The following is a 19,863-nucleotide window of genomic DNA, read 5'->3' on the forward strand; positions in this document are numbered from 1 at the left end:
CTATTTGTTACTGGTTTGCATATATTGAGACATTCCACAAATTGTTTTGTAATTTTTTAACACACAGGGGCACTGGGAGTTCACATATTGTATATATAATCGTATAGGTTTATGTATTACCGGCGCATTGCTGAGTACTGAAGGGTAGGTAAGTCCAAGGGGTGGGCAGAAGAGATGGCGGCACAAAAAAGGCAGGGCTTGCAACCTATGCTTCTGAAGCAGTGGGGGGGCCACACTTTGGCCTTTTCACCATGGGTATTAAAGGACCCTGTCCTGACACTGCTGAAGGGTATATTAAAGTGAAGGCAGACCCAAATCATTTATTTTGTTAAAGCCGTGTGTATGAGTATTTCCATTTTTCTTCATGTACAATTTGTTTTCACCTTTGTTGTATCTCCGTGCTGCTGATCTCACCCAGGCTCTTCTGCCATACATTGGCAGATTAATCGTCCATAACCCCCAGGAGCCATTTAACCATTGATTCCAACTTTCACCAAGATGGCAACATTTCCCAGTTTTCAATAAAATTTGGGGGGGCAAAAACCCTATAATCACTCTCATACCTACTACTACCCTAGTTACATTTGAGAGATGTATCCTGTATTGGTTATACGGCATCACCAAACTGGATCTAATTCTACCTTAGTTATGATTGAGAGATGTATCTTGTATTGGTTATACAGCCTCACCCAACCAGATCTACTCCTACCATAGATATGTTCGAACAATGTATCTTGTATTTGGCATACATCACCCAATTGGATCTACTCCTTCACTAATTATGTTTGAGCAATGTATCTTGTATTGGGTATATGGCATCACTCAACTGGATATGCCCCTACCCCCTAGACATGTTTGAACAATGTATCTTGTATTGGGTATATGGCATCACTCAACTGGATATGCCCTTACCCTAGACATGTTTGAACAATGTGTCTTGTATTTGTTATACGGTATCCTTCAACTGGCAAATGGTTAGCACTTTCGCCTGGCAGCACTAGGGGCACCGGCTCAAATCCCAACCCCTACACTCCCTGCATGGAGTTTGCATGTTCTCCCTGTGCCAGCGTGGGTCTCCTCCGGGTACTGCGGTTTCCTCCCACACGCCAAAGACATGCTGGTAGGTTAATTAGATCCTTTCTAAATTGGCACTAGTATATGTATGTATGTGAGTTAGGGACCTTAGATTATAAGCTCCTTGACGGCAGGGACTGAATGTACAATATATATGTGTAAAGCGCTGCACAAATTGGCGGCACTATATAAGTTCCTGTAATAAATAAAAAACAAATACTCCCACTCTAGTTATGTTTGAGCAATGTATCTTACAATGGTTATACAGCATCACCCAACTGGATCTACTCCTCCCCTGGGTACTGTATATTTGAGCAATGTATCTTGTATTGGTTATCTACCATCACCCAACTGGATCTACTCCTACTCTAGGTACTGTATATTTGAGCAATGTATCTTGTATTGGTAATATAGCATCACCCAACTGGATCTACTCCTCCCCTGGGTACTGTATATTTGAGCAATGTATCTTGTATTGGTTATACGGCATCACCCAACTTGGTCTACTCTTCCCCTTGACATGTTTGAGCAATGTATTTTGCAATGGTTATATGACATCACCCAACTGAATATACTCTTATCCTAGTCATGTTCGAGCAATGGATCTTGCATTGGTTATATGACATCACCCAACTGGTTCTACCCCTACCCTAGTTATGTTTGACCAATGTATCTTGTATTGGATATACGGCATCACCCAACTGGATCTACTGCGAACCTAATTTAATGATAGAGCAATGTACTGTATATTGTATTGGTTATATAGCATCACCCAACTGGATCTACTCCTACCCTAGATACTGTATGTTTGCGCAATGTATCTTGTGTTGGTTATACGGCATCACCCAACTGGATCTGCTCTTACCCTAGACATGTTTGAGCAATGTATCTTGCAATGGTTATATGGCATCACCCAACTGAATCTACTCTTATCCTAGTCATATTCGAGCAATGGTTTGTGTATTGGTTATGGCATCACTCTACCGGATCTACTCTTACCCTAGTTATGTTTGACCAATGTATCTTGTATTGGTTATACAGCATCACCCAACTTGATCTACTGTGAACTGAATCGTGATAGAGCAATGTACTGTATCTTGTATTGGTTATATAGCATCACCCAACTGGATCTACTCCTACCCTAGGAACTGTATGCTTGAGCAATGTATCTTGTGTTGGTTATATGACATCACCCAACTGGATCTAATTCTACCATAGTCATGTTAGAGCAATGTATCTTGCAATGGTTATATGGCATAACCCAACTGAATCTACTTTTATCTTAGTCATGTTCGAGCAATGGAACTTGTATTGGTTAAATGGTATCACCCAACCGGATCTACTCCTACCCTAGTTATGTTTTACCAATGTATCTTGTATTGGTTATACGGCATCTCCCAACTGGATCTACTGTGAACCTAGTCATGATCGAACAATGTTCTGTATCTTGTATTGGTTATATAGCATCACTCAACTCGATCTACTCCTACACTAGGTACTGTATGTTTTAGCTATGTATCTTGTGTTGGTTATATGGCATCACCCAACTGGATCTACTCTTACCCTAGTCATGTTTGAGCAATGCATATTGTATTAGTTATATAGCATCACTCAACTGGATCTACTCTTACACTAGGAACTGTATGTTTGAGCTATGTACCTTGTATTGGTTATATGACATAACCCAACTGGATCTACTCCTACCCTAGTAATGTTCGAGCAATGGAACTTGTATTGGTTAAATGGCACCACCAAACCAGATCTACTTCTACCCTAGTCATGTTTAAGCAATGTGTCTTGCAATGGTTATATGGCATAACCCAACTGAATCTAATTTTATCTTAGTCATGTTCGAGCAATGGAACTTGTATTGGTTAAATGGTATCACCCAACCGGATCTACTCCTACCCTAGTTATGTTTTACCAAAGTATCTTGTATTGGTTATACGGCATCACCCATCTGGATCTACTGCGAACTTAGTCATGATCGAACAATGTTCTGTAGCTTGTATTGGTTATATAGCATCACTCAACTCGATCTACTCCTACACTAGGTACTGTATGTTTTAGCTATGTATCTTGTGTTGGTTATATAGCATCACCCAACTGGATCTACTCTTACCCTAGTCATGTTTGAGCAATGCATCTTGTATTAGTTATATAGCATCACTCAACTGGATCTACTCTTACACTAGGAACTGTATGTTTGAGCTATGTACCTTGTATTGATTATATGACATCACCCAACTGGATCTACTCCTACCCTAGTAATGTTTGAGCAATGTATCCTGTATTGATTATATGGCACCCCCAAACTGGTTCTATTTCTACCCTAGTTATACTTGACCAATATATGTTGTATTGGTTATACAGCATCATCCAAATAGATCTAAGGAAATATTACACATATTTATTTTTGGATGGCGAGGCTTTTTTTTTCCTAGTAGGATATTTGCAGCCCATACTACTCATTTTATCATGATCCGCCTGAAGGAAACAAGCCTGCACAAGTCTCCAAATTCTAGAGCTTCCATGATGACACTGAGAGCACCATTCATTTCAGGAATGCCGGCAGTGAGGGGCTTTGAACTTTGCGAAATTAAACACCTCCAGTAACAACGCTTGCAGAAGAATAAAGCCGCTCTCCACTTGTCCTTATCGTTTTCTGTTCTGCTCTGATTGAAGCTGTAAAATGAAATTCCATTCCCCGAAATGCGCTGTAACAGCTAGACAAGAACATTAAAATGGAGCCAGAGACATACTTGTGAACCCGTGTCACAGCCTAGAGGAACGATACCCCATGACTCGTGTTTGATCTCCTCCGTTTCTCTCCTGCCTCTTCTCCGAGGTGCGAAAAACATTGTCTCAAGCTGTTTGCCAAAGTGCTTCTTCTACCTCCTATTTTAGAAGCTAGAGAGGAAAATGGATAACGGGCGTGCATTACCTCAGCGAGACAACAGCTTTATGGCTCTGGCTGATGAACATTAGACGCAGCAGGTTCTCAATCCACCTTGGGTTACAGCTCACAATGGCATCACTGCATTGCAGGAGCCAGCAAAAGGCACAATGCAGGAGAAAGAGCATTGTCACAGCTTGGGGACCTGGAACGCAGTCAGGGCTCCTCTGTGACCAGCTGGAATGTTAATGGGAGAAAATAGAGGGGAAAAGGACAAGAGAGAGAAGAGGGAAGAGACAAAGTAAGAAAAAGAGAGAATGAATAAATAGAGAGGAGAAGGATCAGAGGGGGATCGAAAGAAGAGAGAGAGAGAGAGAGAGAGAGAGAGAGAGAGAGAAGGAGGGAGGTATCAATAAAGAAAATGGGAAAGAGAGAAGGGAATAGGGGACAGGGGATGAAGAAATAGTCACAAGAACAAAGGTAGGAAAGGAGGATGAAAGAAAGAATAATGGAAGTGAGAGCAAAAAAGACTGGGGATGAGAATGGAAGAGACACAGGAAGATGCAGGGAAGATCGAGGGGAAAAAAAGGGAGAGAGAGGGGGAAGAAGAGAAGGGGGTAGATGAAGGAAGAGAGGGACACAGGAGTGGTGGCAGAGACAGGGGGAAGATAGAAGAAGAGAGGTGGAGAGAGAGAGATGGATAGATGTAGACAGTGTGGAAAAGGGGGCGAGATAAGAGAAAGGAAAATGGAAAGAGTGAGAGAGACCGAGACAGAGAGAAACAGAGAGGGGGAGAGAGACAGAGGGAGAGAGAGAGACAGAGGGAGAGAGAGAGGGGCAGAGGGAAAGGGGGGCCGAGAGAGAGGGCCCAAGAGAAAGAGGGGCCAGGAGAGAGAGGGGCCAGGAGAGAGAGGGGCCAAGAGAGAGAGGGGCCAAGAGAGAGAGGGGCCAAGAGAGAGAGGGGCCAAGAGAGAGAGGGGCCAAGAGAGAGAGGGGCCAAGAGAGAGAGAGGGGCCAGGAGCGAGAGGAGCCGGGAGCGAGACCAAGAGAGAGCGAGAGACACCAAGAGAGAGCGAGAGACACCAAGAGAGAGCGAGAGACACCAAGAGACAGAGAGAGAGAGAGAGACAGAAGGGAGAGAGGAAGGAAGACAGAGAAATGGAGAGTAAAAGGAGCAGAGAAAAAGATAAAGGAAGTGGAATGAAGAAGGGAGGACAGAGAAGGAAAAAAAGGCATGGCAGGGGGAAAGAGGAAGAGAGAAAAACAGGAAAAGAGAAACAAAAAGGGAAGAGGAATTTAAAGAGGGAGAGAGGAAGGAGAAGGAATGATCAAGGAAGATGAGGACAGGGGTAGAGAAAGAGTGATAAAGAAAAGGGGGCAAGAGAGAGGGGAAAGAAAGAGAAGAGAGGAAGATGCGATAGAGGTACCGAAAGAAAAGGTGGGAATGAAGAAAGAAGGAGGGGGAGAGGGAAATATCTAAAAAGAAGGGGAGAGAGGAACAGAAAGTTGAAAAGGAAAAATTGAAAAAAAGAGAGTGGGGAGAGAGATAGAGAGGATGAAAAAGAAAAGGATGAGGGAGCAAAAGAAGAGGAAAAGGGGGTAAAGGGAGGAAAGGGGGGGAGTGGCAGAGACACAGATGAAGATGGAAAAGGAGAGAGAGAGAGAGAGAGAGAGAGAGAGAGAGAGAGAGAGAGAGAGAGAGAGAGAGAGAGAGAGAGGAGGAAAAAAGTAGAATAAAAGGAAAAGAAAAAGAGAGGGGACGGGGGAAAAGTAAGAGATAGAAGGAAAGGGAGAAAGGAAGGAAGACATGGAGAGGGAAAGGAGTAGAGAGAAAGCTAAAGGAAGAGGGATGAAGAAGAAATGAGAACAGAAAGAAGAAAGGGGGACAAGACTCGGGGGAAAAGAGAAGGGGAGACAAAAGGGGGGAGAAGAGGAGTGAGAGGAAGATAAATAGAAGGAAGGACAGGGGGTGATTAAGACAGATAAGGGAAGGGGTAGAGACAGAGCGAGAGAAGGGTAAGAAAGAGGAGCAGGAGATGAGATAATAAGGGAGATAATAAGGGAGATTGGAGGGCTGGTTCACACCACAGAAATGCAGTTTAGATGCACTTCTGCATGTGCATTTGTGACGCATTGTTGATGTATTCCGGTACATTTTCCCACTTGATTTTTTTTTAATTTTTCTTCATTTTCCTTTTTTTTGGTTTTAATTTGGTGTAATGTGTTCCGATGCATTTTTGATGCATTACAGTAGTGTGTTCCTTACAGAAATAAAAAATCTACTTTTGTTGAATGTACTGGAACACACTACAATGGTGTGAACTTTGCTATTGGAATCCATGTAAACTACTGTCGTCTGTGCATTTTTGATGCAGAAAAACTGCATGTGGTGTGAACCAGCCCTGAATGAAAAAGGAGAGGGGAGAGAAAGAGGGAGATATCAAAAGAGAGAAGGGAAAAAAAAAGAGGAAAAGGGGGAGATGAGGGAATGAAGTATAAGAGGAAGAGGAGTAATGAGAGAGGAGGAGAGGAGGATGAGAGGAGAGAGCGAGAGAGATGGAAGAAGAGGAAAAGGGGTAGAGGGAGGGAGAAGGGAATGGCAGAGACAAAGGGGAAGATAGAGGGTGAGGGAGAAGGAAAGAAGACAGTGTGGAAAAGGGGGAGAGATAGAGAGGGGAAGAGGGATAGAGGAAGAAAGACAGAGAAACGGAAAGGGAAAGAGAGAAAAGACAATCGAAGGGGAGTGAAGAAGAAAGGACAGAGAGGGAAAAAGAGGGCAAGGACACTGGGAAGAATAGAGGGACAGAAGAAAAGAGGGGGGAGAGAGTGAGAGAGAGGGGAATAGGAGAACAGAGGAGGAAGAATAGATGGAAGGAGTGGGGTGATAGAGTAAGATAAGGAAAGGGGTAGAGACAGAGCGATTCGGAGAGAGAAGGAGATAAGATAATGAGATAGAAAGAGGTACAAAGAGAAATAGAGGAAGAAATTGAATGAAGGAGGGAGAAAGAGGGCGATATCTAAAAAGAGAAGGGGGGGGGAGAAGAGGAGGGAATGGAGAAAAAGAGAGAGAGGTGACAGGAAGATAGGATAAAGGAGAGAAGGATGGGGAGAGGAAGAGGAAAGGGGGTTAAAGGGAGAAAAGTGGGGAAGGACATGACAGAGACACAGGGGAAGATAGAGGAAGAGGGAGAAAAGGAAAGGAGATAGAGTGGAGGGGGGGAGATAAAGAGAGGCAAAGAGGGAAAGAGCAAGAGAGATGAAAAGGGACAGTGGAAGAAAGACAGAGAAATGGAGATGGAAATAAGGAGAGAGAAAGACAAAGAAAAGGCGATGAGGCAGAAAGAAGGACAGAAAGAAAAAAGGGGAGAGGGTAAGGCAGAGGGGGACAGAAGTGGAGAAATAAAGTGTAAGAGGAGAAGAGGGGAAGAGGAATAGGGAGGGAAGGAGAGGGGTGATAGAGGAAGATAAGAAAGGGGATAGAGTGATTAGGAAAGTTAAGAAGGGAAAGAGAGGAGTAAGATAATAAGAAAGACAAAGGTACAGAGAGAAAGACAGGGATAAATTGAATGAAGGAGGGGGAGAGAGAGGGAGATATCAAAAAAGAGCAGGAAGAGAGAGAAAGAGGAAAAGGAGAAGGGGGAATGGAGAAAAAAGGAGAGAGGAGTGTGGAGACAGGAAGAGCGGATGACCTCTGCTCTAGTCCTGCAAAGGGAACTGCGTTCCTGCTGTGAAAAAAGTGCAGGAACTCCGTTCCCACACGTTCCCGCAGGACTTGAGCCCTGCGGAGAGGAGTATGGGGACAGTGTGCAGGAGACAGGAAGAGGAAAGGGGGTTAAAGGGAGGAAAGTGGGGAAGCAAGTGGCAGAGACACATACGAAGATAGAAGAGAGGGAGAGCGAGAGAAGGAAAGGAATCAGTGTGGAAAAAAGGGGAAAGGATAAAGAGAGGCGAAGGGGAAAGAGCAAGATAGAGATAAAAAGGGATAGAGGAAGGAAGGCAGAGAAATTGAGAGGGAAAAGAGGAAAGGCAAAGGAAGTAAGAAGAGGAAGAAAGGAGGAAAGGCAAAGGAAGGAAAAAGAGGAAGAAAGAAGGAAAGGCAAAGGAAGGAAAAAGAGGAAGAAAGAAGGAAAGGCAAAGGAAGGAAAAAGAGGAAGAAAGAAGACAGTGGGCAAAACACAGGGAGAAATAGAGGAAGAGAAGAAAATAGAAAAGGGGGAGAGGAAGAGAAGAACAGAGGAAGAAGAATAGAGGGAAGGAGAGGGGTGATAGAGGAAGACAAGGACAGGGTAGGGACAGAGTTATTAGGAAAGAGAAGTAGGGAAAGCGCAAGAGAAGTGAAGGAGAGGGGAAGGAGATAATACAATAAGAGACAAAGAGAGGCAGAAAATGAATGAAGGGGAGAGGAAGAGAGTGAGAAATAGGGAGCTTCTGAAAAAGGGAGGGAAAGAGGAAAAGGAAAGAGGAGGGAAAGAAGAAAAACAGAGTGTGGCAAGAGGATGAAGGAAAGAAGGGTGGGAAGGAAGAGGAAAAGAGAGAGGAAGAGGATGAAGGAAAGAAGGATGGGAAGGAAGAGGAAAAGAGAGAGGAAGAGGGGGTGGAAGAAGTGGTAGAGGGACACAGGGGAAGGCAGAGGAAGAAAGGGAGAGAAGGAAAGGAGACAGTGTGGAAAAGGGGAAGAGATAAACAGGAGGAGAAGAGCAAAAGAGAAAGAGGGGGGCAGAGAAATGGCGAGGAAAAGGAGGAATGGGACAAAGTAAAAAGGAGGACAGAGAGGAAGTAAAGGGGCAAGACATAAGAGAATAGAGGAAATGAGGGGAAAAGAGAGGGGCAAAGAGAGGAGAAGGGGAGGGAGGAAAAGAGAACAAGAAGTTGGAAGGGGTGACAGAGGAAGACAAGGACGGGGCAGACACAGACTAGAGATGACAGACGGGATCAGGGGATTTTCCCGCACACATAAACAAACAAATCCTGTCTCCGACTGTGGAAGGTAAATATTGCTCGCTGTCACCATTAAATAGGACTCGGGGGGAATTCCTGCATTTCTTTCAGCTCTTCCTTCTGAAGTATGAAATCGCAGGGGGGTTTGAAGACGCTTGTACAGAAGAGCTGTGGGGCCAACTAAGAAGAAATGAACTCTACAATAATCTCTCGGCATATTTTGATGAAATCTCAGAACAGTGTATTATTCCTACATGATGTATGAGCAGCATTGCCGCTTAGTATTGTCACCGTCGTATGTATGCGGGCCGATGATAACCGCCGGCACGTCCTTGGAAGCTGAAGAAGACAGTTAGTAAGCCGCATGGAATGCGGATGCTAAAGAGCTGCACACTCCATGCTGCTGCTGTAGAAGTACAAGCCTGAGATTCCAAAGCAAGACATCACCCAACAATGTCATGGTTGGGGATAACTAAATCCAAAAACAAATATTTTTTTTTATGCAGTTTACAATCCTTAGATGTGGTGGCTGCATTAATTTTTTTGAAGTGGCTCAAGGTTTTTTTACCTTCATACATTCAATGCAAAAAAAAAAAAACCTTCTCTATGCAGCAGCCCCCCAATAATACTTACCTGAGCCCCATTGCGATCCAGCATGAGAGCCTCGGCTCTTCAGGGACTCTCACTCCTCAGTCACAGCCAGTGAGCCCCCCAATAATACTTACCTGAGCCCCATTGCGATCCAGCACGAGAGCCTCGTCTCTCCAGGGACTCTCACTCCTCAGTCACAGCCAGTGAGCCCCCCATTAATACTTACCTGAGCCCCATTGCGATCCAGCACGAGAGCCTCGTCTCTCCAGGGACTCTCACTCCTCTGTCACAGCCAGTGAGCCCCCCATTAATACTTACCTGAGCCCCATTGCGATCCAGCACGAGAGCCTCGGCTCTCCAGGGACTCTCACTCCTCAGTCACAGCCAGTGAGCCCCCCAGTAATACTTACCTGAGCCCCATTGCGATCCAGCACGAGAGCCTCGGCTCTTCAGGGACTCTCACTCCTCAGTCACAGCCAGTGAGCCAATGAGGAAGAGAGAAGGGGGCGGGGCTGAGCCGCGGATCTGTGTGTAAATGGACATGCAGAGCAGTGGCTCAGGAGCGAGCCTGCTCGGAAACGCCCCCACAGCAAGCTGCTTACTCTGGGGGCACTCGGCAGTAGGGAGGGCCAGGCGGGGACTCGAGAAGACTCTAACTTTACGTCGAGATACGCCGCGTAAAACTAAGGCTGCCCTCTAGGTGGACTAGCCAATGTTAAGTATGGCCGTCGTTCCCGCGGCGAAATTTGAAAAATCACGTTGTTTGCGTAAGTCGTCAGTGAATGGCGCTGGACGCCATTTACGTTAACGTCGAAACCAATGACGTCATTGCGACGTCATTTAGCGCAATGCACGTTGGGTAATTTTCCCGACGGAGCATGCGCAGTACGTTCGGCGTGGGAACGCGCCTAATTTAAATGGTGCCCGCCCCATTTGAATTAGGCGGGCTTGCGCCGAGCGTATTTACGTTACACCGCCGCAAGTTTACAGGTAAGTGCTTTGTGAATCAGGCACTTACGCTGTAAACTTGCGGCGGTGTAACGTAAATGGGATACGTTACGCCGACGCAGCGTAACGTATTTCTCTGTGAATCTGGCCCTTTATGCTTAAATGTGAAGGCTAATCTGGGTGCAGATTGATTTCTTATGTACCAAGTGCCATGTTAAATGTTACATATTTCTACAAAGTTTGCCTACATCCCCAGCATGTCCACAAAAATCAGGAATCAGTATATTAACACAGTGCCATCCCAATTAGTGATTCCAGACATGAATTTTAATGAGGATCTGTTCACCGACAGTTTAAAAAAGAAACTAAACCAAACTGGAGGGACACCCAAGCATCACCAAGACAGCCGCCAAGGAGGTGTAATGAGGAAAAGCATTTTTCTTACTCTTTAATTAGTCTTCAAACAAGTCTTACACGAACCAGCCCATGGTACAGACCTGTTTTCTAGCGGAAGGCTTCTTAAATAATTGGCGTCTGACTTCCCTTCTCCTTGAAAGAATACATTCTTTGAACCAAAGAACAACATATCTAAACGAAACCGGCGCTAAATATTTCAACGCTTTTCTATGGAGTTAAAGAAACTAAACTAAACTCGAGACAAGTTGGAAAGTTTGGTAATTAAAAAGTAAAACTCCCCCCACAAAAAAATAATAAAAAATTTGTCAGAGCCACAAGACTATATGACGGCTTATTTAAAAAAGGAAAAAGAGATGTGTATTGAGCTGCATCTCCTAGCAACCAATCAGAATGAATCGCTCTTTTTGTTGACTTTTTCAAACTGATAAAATAAGAAATACCGTATTTATCTGCGTATAACGCGCACCCCAAACCTAAAAGGGAAGTTTAAGGAAAAAAAAAACCTTACATTTTTCGGTGTCCGTCTGCTGTCTTGCCCGGCGTCCATCGGCGGCCTTGTTCGGCGCCCATCGGCGGCCTTGTCCGGCGCCCGTCTGCGGCACATCCGGGCCTTGTGGGTGTCCATCTGCGGCTTTGGAGGTGTCCATCTGCTGTCTTGCCGGATTTCCTGTGTCCTGCGGGCGGAGCCGAGCGCGGCCGAGTGCGCAGTACACTCGGCTCGGTCTATGTCGGCTTCTCTCGCGGTCCTGCGGGCAGAGCCAAGCGTGGCCGAGCCTAGCCGAGTGCGCAGTACACTCGGCTCGGCCTATTTTGGCTTCTCTCGGCTTCTCTTGTGGTCCTGCGGGCGGAGCCGAGTCTAGCCGAGTGCGCAGTACACTCGGCTCGGTCATTGTCGGCGTCGCTCAGAGACAGCGGGGATCCGCGTATAACGCGCAACTACGACTTCCCCCTGATTTTAAGGGGAAAAAAGTGCGCGTTATACGCCGATAAATACGGTACATATTAGACGTCCATGCGTGAAAGAATATGCCTTATGCGTGAAAGGATAAATCAGCTTATATATCACATTATCACATATATAATTTCCTAAAAAGATTTATAATTTGATGTTATTAAAAATGACATTTCAGTCTGTAGCCAGCTAGGATCTGCTTAAAAAAAAACTTGAATGTATGGAATGACCTAGCTCACCACCCTAGAAAAATTTCAGGTTCTACGCCCGGAAAATAGACCAATTTTTTTGGGGGACGCCCCTTTCCCTTTCCAACATGGCTGCTCACCAGTGCACAAAACAAGGTCCATAAAGACATGGATGAGCGAGTTTGGGGTGGAGGAACTTGACCGGCCTGCACCCAGATTACCCGATTTGACTTGGCCGAGTCCATAACTGGAAAATAACACTCGGAGGGTGGAAGTTGGAATGCGATTCTTAGTTGTGAGTTGCCCGAGACAAACCTTCCTTCAGATAGTTTATAAATAAGGCCAATGTTTTGTGTCTCTTCAGGAACAACTCAATTTTCTCGAGTTATCTGCCTCAGCAATTCTGCTTCCTCCTCCCTTGTATCTGCCAAGATGTTTATCAGTAAAACAACACGCCGCCCCGCGCTTCTGTACTACTGTGCGGGGGCTCTCCTCCGAAAATTCCATTTATTACAAGTTATTTCTATTATTCACAAGGACTAATTTGGGATGGACATGTTTGCAGTTGAAGCGTAGAATGGTCTACGCAGCCAGAACTGTATTCATAAATAGGACGTTTAAAGTGAACCTGTATAGGGTAAAACACTTTAGTATCAGCACAGGCAGCTGCACATAATTGTCTATCTTTGCTTCCCCAGAACCTCAGGAGCAAAGACGAGAAGTCACAAGAGCGAGGAGGACTCAGACAAGTCACAAGAGCGAGGAGGACTCGGACAAGTCACAAGAGCGAGGAGGACTCGGACAAGTCACAAGAGCGAGGACGACTCGGACAAGTCACAAGAGCGAGGGGGACTCGGACAAGTCACAAGAGGGAGGAGGACTTGGACAAGTCACAAGAGCGATGAGGACTCGGACAAGTCACAAGAGCGAGGAGGACTCGGACAAGTCACAAGAGCGAGGAGGACTCGGACAAGTCACAAGAGCGAGGAGGACTCGGACAAGTCACAAGAGCGAGGAGGACTCGGACAAGTCACAAGAGCGAGGAGGACTCGGACAAGTCACAAGAGCGAGGAGGACTCGGACAAGTCACAAGAGCGAGGAGGACTCGGACAAGTCACAAGAGCGAGGAGGACACGGACAAGTCACAAGAGCGAGGAGGACACGGACAAGTCACAAGAGCGAGGAGGACACGGACAAGTCACAAGAGCGAGGAGGACACGGACAAGTCACAAGAGCGAGGAGGACACGGACAAGTCACAAGAGTGAGGAGGACTCGGAAAAGTCACAAGAGCGAGGAGGACTCGGACAAGTCACAAGAGCGAGGAGGACTCGGACAAGTCACAAGAGCGAAGAGGACTCGGACAAGTCACAAGAGTGAGGAGGACTCAGACAAGTCACAAGAGTGATGAGGATTGCAAGTTCAGTTGAGTGCTTAATACAAGAATAACAAAAATCCCTCTAAATATAAAATATGTAGTTCGTCTTTTTTTTTTTTTTTAAAGCAAATTTCACGGAAAAATAGCTAAATTGGTTAAATTGAGAATTAACTATTTGCAGAATTTTGCCGACAGTGAAATTGGCAGTGAAGTCAATCTCTCCGCTCCTCCCCATTGGTGAAGTGTCGGGGAACCCGATATAAAGATGCTCCTTCTTGGTTAGTAAAGACCCGATAGGAAGGAAGAATGAAGATGACACCCCCGAAGACTGTACCAGCAAAACCCAACGTTCTGCCCTGATGGGTTTCATTTACCCCCCCCCCCCCCCCACCAACCGCTTACACCCGCTAAGCCGAAAACACAAGACTGAGCTGCTAGAACTTGAGTTCCCTAAACCGTCTGACATTGCCGAGTCGTTTTACTGCGCTGGAAAAGGTGGAACAACTCCATTTTAATTGCATCGACGCTTGACAGATTTATCCTCTCCAGAAATGTCCCGCATGATTTAAACCTACAGCCGTCCGGCTTGAAGATTCATAAATCACTTCCCCATTCTGCCGTGAATCCCTCAAACCTACATAAGCATATTTTAATATTAATTCTGTGATATTTAAATGTTAGAGAACTCCCTCTTAAGACTTCGGATAGAGTAAGGGCTCGTGGCACTCTCTTCCAAGAACTGCCGCGTCGCATGTAACCAGTAGACATGTGCAAACTGAAATATTTCGTTTTCGTCAGAAAAATAAATTTATTTAGTTACTCCAGAAAATCGTTTTGATTTATTTCGTTTTTCGTCGGGAATCGCTTTCGTCCGAAAATCCAAATATACTTGGTTTCAGTGTCGAATGGTCAAAAAATATTCGACGGAACATCGAAATTTTACGTCGAATCGTATATTTCCAGTCGAATATTCCGCCTACAAGAATTCTAACGTTGTATAACTAGTAATAATAATAATAAATAATTATATTATTATTATTATTTATTATTACTAGTCAACCAGCATTAGAATTTTTCTATAGCCTATGGGCGGAGCATTAAAAATGTACGAGTGCAGTATATCTTCTCGATCGAATCTGCTTAGCACTTTCGATATACACCATAAGCCTTCAATGACAGATTCGGCGATTTTTGATGCTTTGTCGAATCTTTTCTCTATAATGTCGAATCTTTTCTTTTCTCTATAATGTCGAAAAGTACCGTATGTGTGTGTAGTAGAATATCAGGTTCGATAGACAGATTGCTATTCAGTCAGCGTCATGTCGAATCTCCTATCTATAGCGAATTGTTATATTCCCAACGAAAACGAAAAAAAGCATTTTTTATTACGGATCTCTAGGTTTTCGTTTTGTGCGCTTTCGTTATCGTTTGTTAAAACGATAACGAAAATACCTGAATTGCGGACGAAAATGCATTCGGACAAAAACGAATGCACATGTCTAGTAACCAGTGAAGATACAAGGATATAACAGTGGGGGGAAATTCGTATAGCCTTAAATCCACACTCATTGACCTGCAGCATAAACTGATATAATATACACAAAACTCTATTTTTAATTCTTGTATATAGTGGGAAAGGGTTAGAGCACCATTCTCAACCAGGGTTTTGTGGAAGCCTAGGGTTCCTCCAGAGGTCCTAGGGTGTTATTTGAACAACCAGCAAGGGGAGAATTCTTCCCATTGACCACCAGTGTAAGGGAGCCCTTCTCCCACTGACCACCAACCCTTAGGAACCCTTCTCCACTGACCATCAATATAGGGGCACTTTACTGATCACCAATATACCCTGTTTCTCCGAAAATAAGCCCTACCCCGAAAATAAGACCTAACGTGAGTTTCTGGGATGGCTGCAATATAAGCCCTACCCCAAAAATAAGCCCTAGATAAAGTCCTTGTAAAAACATGTAATCTGTTCTGTAAAAAGATTATATAATGTGCAGTGTGTCTCCCTTTTGTAACTTTATTGTGGAAAATACCTGATTTACAGCACTGCTGGGTGCTCACGTGACCCGCCGGAGCTCTTCTCCTCTCCTCCCGGCTGATGTCAGCTGTTTTTTTTTTCAATAAAACTTTATTAAGCCCCTACCCACTGCAGTACTCAGAGTGGGGCTGACGTCATTGGGGATCTTGGCCCCTCCCTCTGCAGTATTTGAAGTAGGAAAGAAGAGCTCCAGCGGGTCACGTGAGCGGCAAGCGGCACTGTAAATAAGGTATTTTCCACAATAATGTTACACAAAGAGACACTCTGCACATGATATCATCTTTTTACAGAACGGATTACATAATTTTATAAGGTCTTTAAACAAAGGTTTATTTTTGGGATTACAGAATTTCACAATGCTGACTCCAGAGCCGACAGGGGGAGAAACTTTTTTGTACATACCATAAATAAATAAGACATCCCCTGAAAATAAGCCCTAGTGTGTTTTTTGTAGCCAGAATTAATATAAGACCCGATCTTATTTTCGGGGAAACACGGTAAGTGGACATTACACTAATTACAGTTATAAGGTGACACTTTACCCTCCACCAATGTAAGAGAACTCTTTTTTGACCATCAATGTGTGGGGCTTTACACTAACCACGAATGTACACTAACCACCAATGTAATAAGCAGTAGCTGCTGGTGAAATTTTGGGGGGGTGCCAGATCCCGCTCTTCTTTTTTGACTCCTTCCACTTATCATAAGCACCACCTCGTCCCCTGTATTACACTTGCTTCCACCCATAGTGTCAGGAGTATACAGCTCAGTGTCACAGGACAGAGTATATAGATCAACCTCGCAGATCAGGGTATATAGCCCAGTAATACAGGTAGTGTATATAGCCCAGCAATACAGATCGTGTATATAGCCCAGCAATACAGATAGGGTAAGTAGCCCAGCAATACAGATAGGGTAAGTAGCCCAGCAATACAGATAGGGTAAGTAGCCCAGCAATACAGATAGGGTAAGTAGCTCAGCAATAGTGCGGCACTGACAGCAATGTAAGGAGGCACAGCATAACAGATAGGGTATATAGCTCAACCTCACAGATCAGGGTATATAGCCCAGCAATACAGATAGTGTATATAGCCTAGCAATACAGATAGCGTATATAGCCCAGCATTACAGATAGTGTATGTAGCCCAGCATTACAGATAGTGTATGTAGCCCAGCATTACAGATAGGGTAAGTAGCCCAGCAATACAGATGGCTTATATAGCCCAGCATTACAGATAGTGTATGTAGCCCAGCATTACAGATAGTGTATATAGCCCAGCATTAGATAGGGTAAGTAGCCCAGCAATACAGATAAGGTAAGTAGCCCAGTAATACAGATAGGGTAAGTAGCCCAGCAATACAGATAGGGTAAGTAGCCCAGTAATACAGATAGGGTAAGTAGCGCAGCAATACAGATAGGGTAAGTAGCCCAGCAATACAGATAGTGTGGCACTGACAGAAATACCCCAGGTCCGGCACCTACCAGGGGCTGTAGAGAGGATCCTCCTGTGTCTCCAATCGCCTCCATTCCTTCACAGTGCAGGCAGCAGTGACGTCAGCTTCCTCCGCTTGCCAAAGCGCCGCTAGGATTGCCTGGCGCTTTGACCAATCAGGAAACAGGTCTCACCGACCTGCCTCCTGATTGGTGGGGAGGCACTGTAGTGTGAAATTAGCGAAAATTTATTTGCTGTGGTTACACAATTGGGTGGGATCGGAGCGCACTCTCTGCACCCCGAGCCCACCCTTTTCTAAAGCCTATTAGAGACTCTGGCTCTAATCAGGTGCTTCAAAAAAAAAAAAACTCCCCGCCCACCCCTGCCATATAAATCCATGCACCCGGTGTTCAAAAGGGGCTGGGTGCGTGGATAGGGAGGCAGCAGCAGCAGGGATAGGGGGGGCAGCACCTGTGCGCCCACAATGCACGCCACTGGTTGTGGGGAGATTTTGCACTGACCATCAAAGAAACAATACAATTTTCTGGATTTAATTTCTGACAAAATAGTTTTTATTTAATTTTAACATTACTACTGAAAATAATTTTTTCATATAGAGTGGTTGTCAAATACGCTAAGCCACATTTCTTATTCTTTTACTAATTGCAATATGTCAGCCTACTGTTCACGCTAATCTACCCTGAGCTGTAGATATAGTAATTATTAGCAGGGGTTCACTGAGACCTGAGATTTAGTACAAGGAATCTTTCATGTTAAACAGTTAGCGAAACATTGGGTTAAAGCCCCTGGGCTTTTTTTTTTTTTTTGCTGTTTATGTTGAATATAAATCAACTTACTTCCTTTCCCAATGACAAGTGTTACAGGGACAGGAAGATGAAGCTACAGATAGCAATAAAAACCCTACAAGGAGGTAGAAACCTTAGTCACTGTATCCCAGAAATGTCAGGAATTTTTCTTTATCAACCTCAGGCTCCCTGCTTTTCAAGCACTACAACTCCCAGCATTCCCATACAATTCCCAAAGGCTCAATGTACTACAGGTCCACCTAGCATCCCCGGCCAGCCCCAACACCCATAGGGTGAAAAGCTAGCCAAGCTGTAAAAAGATGTACTTACAGTGACGACAACCTGCCTCCCCGTTCAGCTGGGACCACCCAGGACAGCATTTATTCACAGTCTGATACTCCCGGCTGTACGCCTGGCGGTAGGTCGTGTAGTACGCCGTTCTGCAAGACAAAGTCAATCAGTAAATATAATGATAGAATATAAAAATGAAATAGAAAATGAAAATGAGTCTAACAAAGTTTAAAAAAAATAATCTTAAAAGAAACTAAAACACAATTTGCAATATTAATAATTAATTTAGGGGGGGGGGTGGACTGTGGATATTGGGTATAAAAAATCCCCTGAAATCAGTGCCCCTTCATTGGTTTTAATATGAGAAATAGTGATGGTGTCGGTGGGGGGAATGGTTACCCATCATTGGTGTCGGTGGGGGGAATGGTTACCCATCATTGGTGTCGGTAGGGGGAATGGTTCTCCATCATTGGTGTCGGTAGGGGTAATGATTCCCCATCATTGATGTCGGCAGGGAAAATGGTTCCCCAGCATTGGTGTCGGTAGGAGTAATGATTCTCCATCATTGATGTCGGTAGGGAAAATGGTTCCCCAGCATTGGTGTCGGTAGGAGTAATGATTCTCCATCATTGATGTCGGTAGGAGTAATGATTCTCCATCATTGATGTCGGTAGGAGTAATAATTCTCTATCATTGGTGTCGGTAGGGGGAATGGTTCCCCAGCATTGGTGTCGGTAGGGGGAATGGTTTCCCATCATTGGTGTCGGTAGGGGGAATGGTTTCCCATCATTGGTGTCGGTAGGGGGAATGGTTCCCCAGCATTGGTGTCGGTAGGAGTAATGATTCTCCATCATTGATGTCGGTAGGAGTAATGATTCTCCATCATTGGTGTCGGTAGGAGTAATGATTCTCCATCATTGGTGTCGGTAGGGGGAATGGTTTCCCATCATTGGTGTCGGTAGGGGGAATGGTTCCCCAGCATTGGTGTCGGTAGGGGGAATGGTTTCCCATCATTGGTGTCGGTAGGGGGAATGGTTCCCCAGCATTGGTGTCGGTAAGAGTAATAATTCTCTATCATTGGTGTCGGTAGGGGGAATGGTTTCCCATCATTGGTGTCGGTAGGGGGAATGGTTCCCCAGCATTGGTGTCAGTAGGAGTAATGATTCTCCATCATTGGTGTCGGTAGGGGGAATGGTTTCCCATCATTGGTGTCGGTAGGGGGAATGGTTCCCCAGCATTGGTGTCGGTAGGGGGAATGGTTCTCCATCATTGGTGTCGGTAGGGGGAATGGTTTCCCATCATTGGTGTCGGTAGGGGGAATGGTTTCCCATCATTGGTGTCGGTAGGGGGAATGGTTCCCCAGCATTGGTGTCGGTAGGGGGAATGGTTCTCCATCATTGGTGTCGGTAGGGGGAATGGTTCCCCAGCATTGGTGTCGGTAGGGGGAATGGTTCTCCATCATTGGTGTCGGTAGGGGGAATGGTTCCCCAGCATTGGTGTCGGTAGGGGGAATGGTTCTCCATCATTGGTGTCGGTAGGGGGAATGGTTTCCCATCATTGGTGTCGGTAGGAGTAATGATTCTCCATCATTGGTGTCGGTAGGGGGAATGGTTCCCCAGCATTGGTTTCAGTTGGTGAAATAGTTCCTCAGGGACCAGATAAAGGCGATCAAAGGGCCACATTTGATGATCTGGCTCCTGGGCCGCAGTTTAGAGACCACTGATGTAGTGTATCTTATGACCATCAACGACCTTACTATCTGATGTCACAAAGAGTGGTCTGTTTCCAGACTTAGATGAGATTGGAAAGGCCTATGTCTGTCTGTCTGTCTGTAATGTTTCCTCCTCACCACCTATTTTCAGCTTTATAAGTCTCTGCTTCCACAGTGCGGGATAAGAGACCTCTGTGTTTG

The 19,863-nt window shown here is 45.0% G+C and overlaps 1 protein-coding gene across 2 annotated transcripts in view; it reads right to left on the reverse strand.

Annotated features, from left to right (window-relative positions):
* MEGF6 (multiple EGF like domains 6) overlaps positions 1–19,863 on the reverse strand; it is a 409,802-nt gene that overhangs the window by 318,612 nt on the left and 71,327 nt on the right. For both annotated transcript variants that reach the window (XM_040326458.1, XM_040326457.1), the window contains exon 3: positions 17,991–18,100. In XM_040326458.1, coding sequence (XP_040182392.1) covers positions 17,991–18,100 — 110 coding nt within the window. The remainder of the gene's footprint in view (positions 1–17,990; positions 18,101–19,863) is intronic.

Source organism: Rana temporaria, chromosome 10 (assembly GCF_905171775.1).
Source record: "Rana temporaria chromosome 10, aRanTem1.1, whole genome shotgun sequence".
Taxonomy (NCBI): Eukaryota; Metazoa; Chordata; class Amphibia; order Anura; family Ranidae; genus Rana; species Rana temporaria.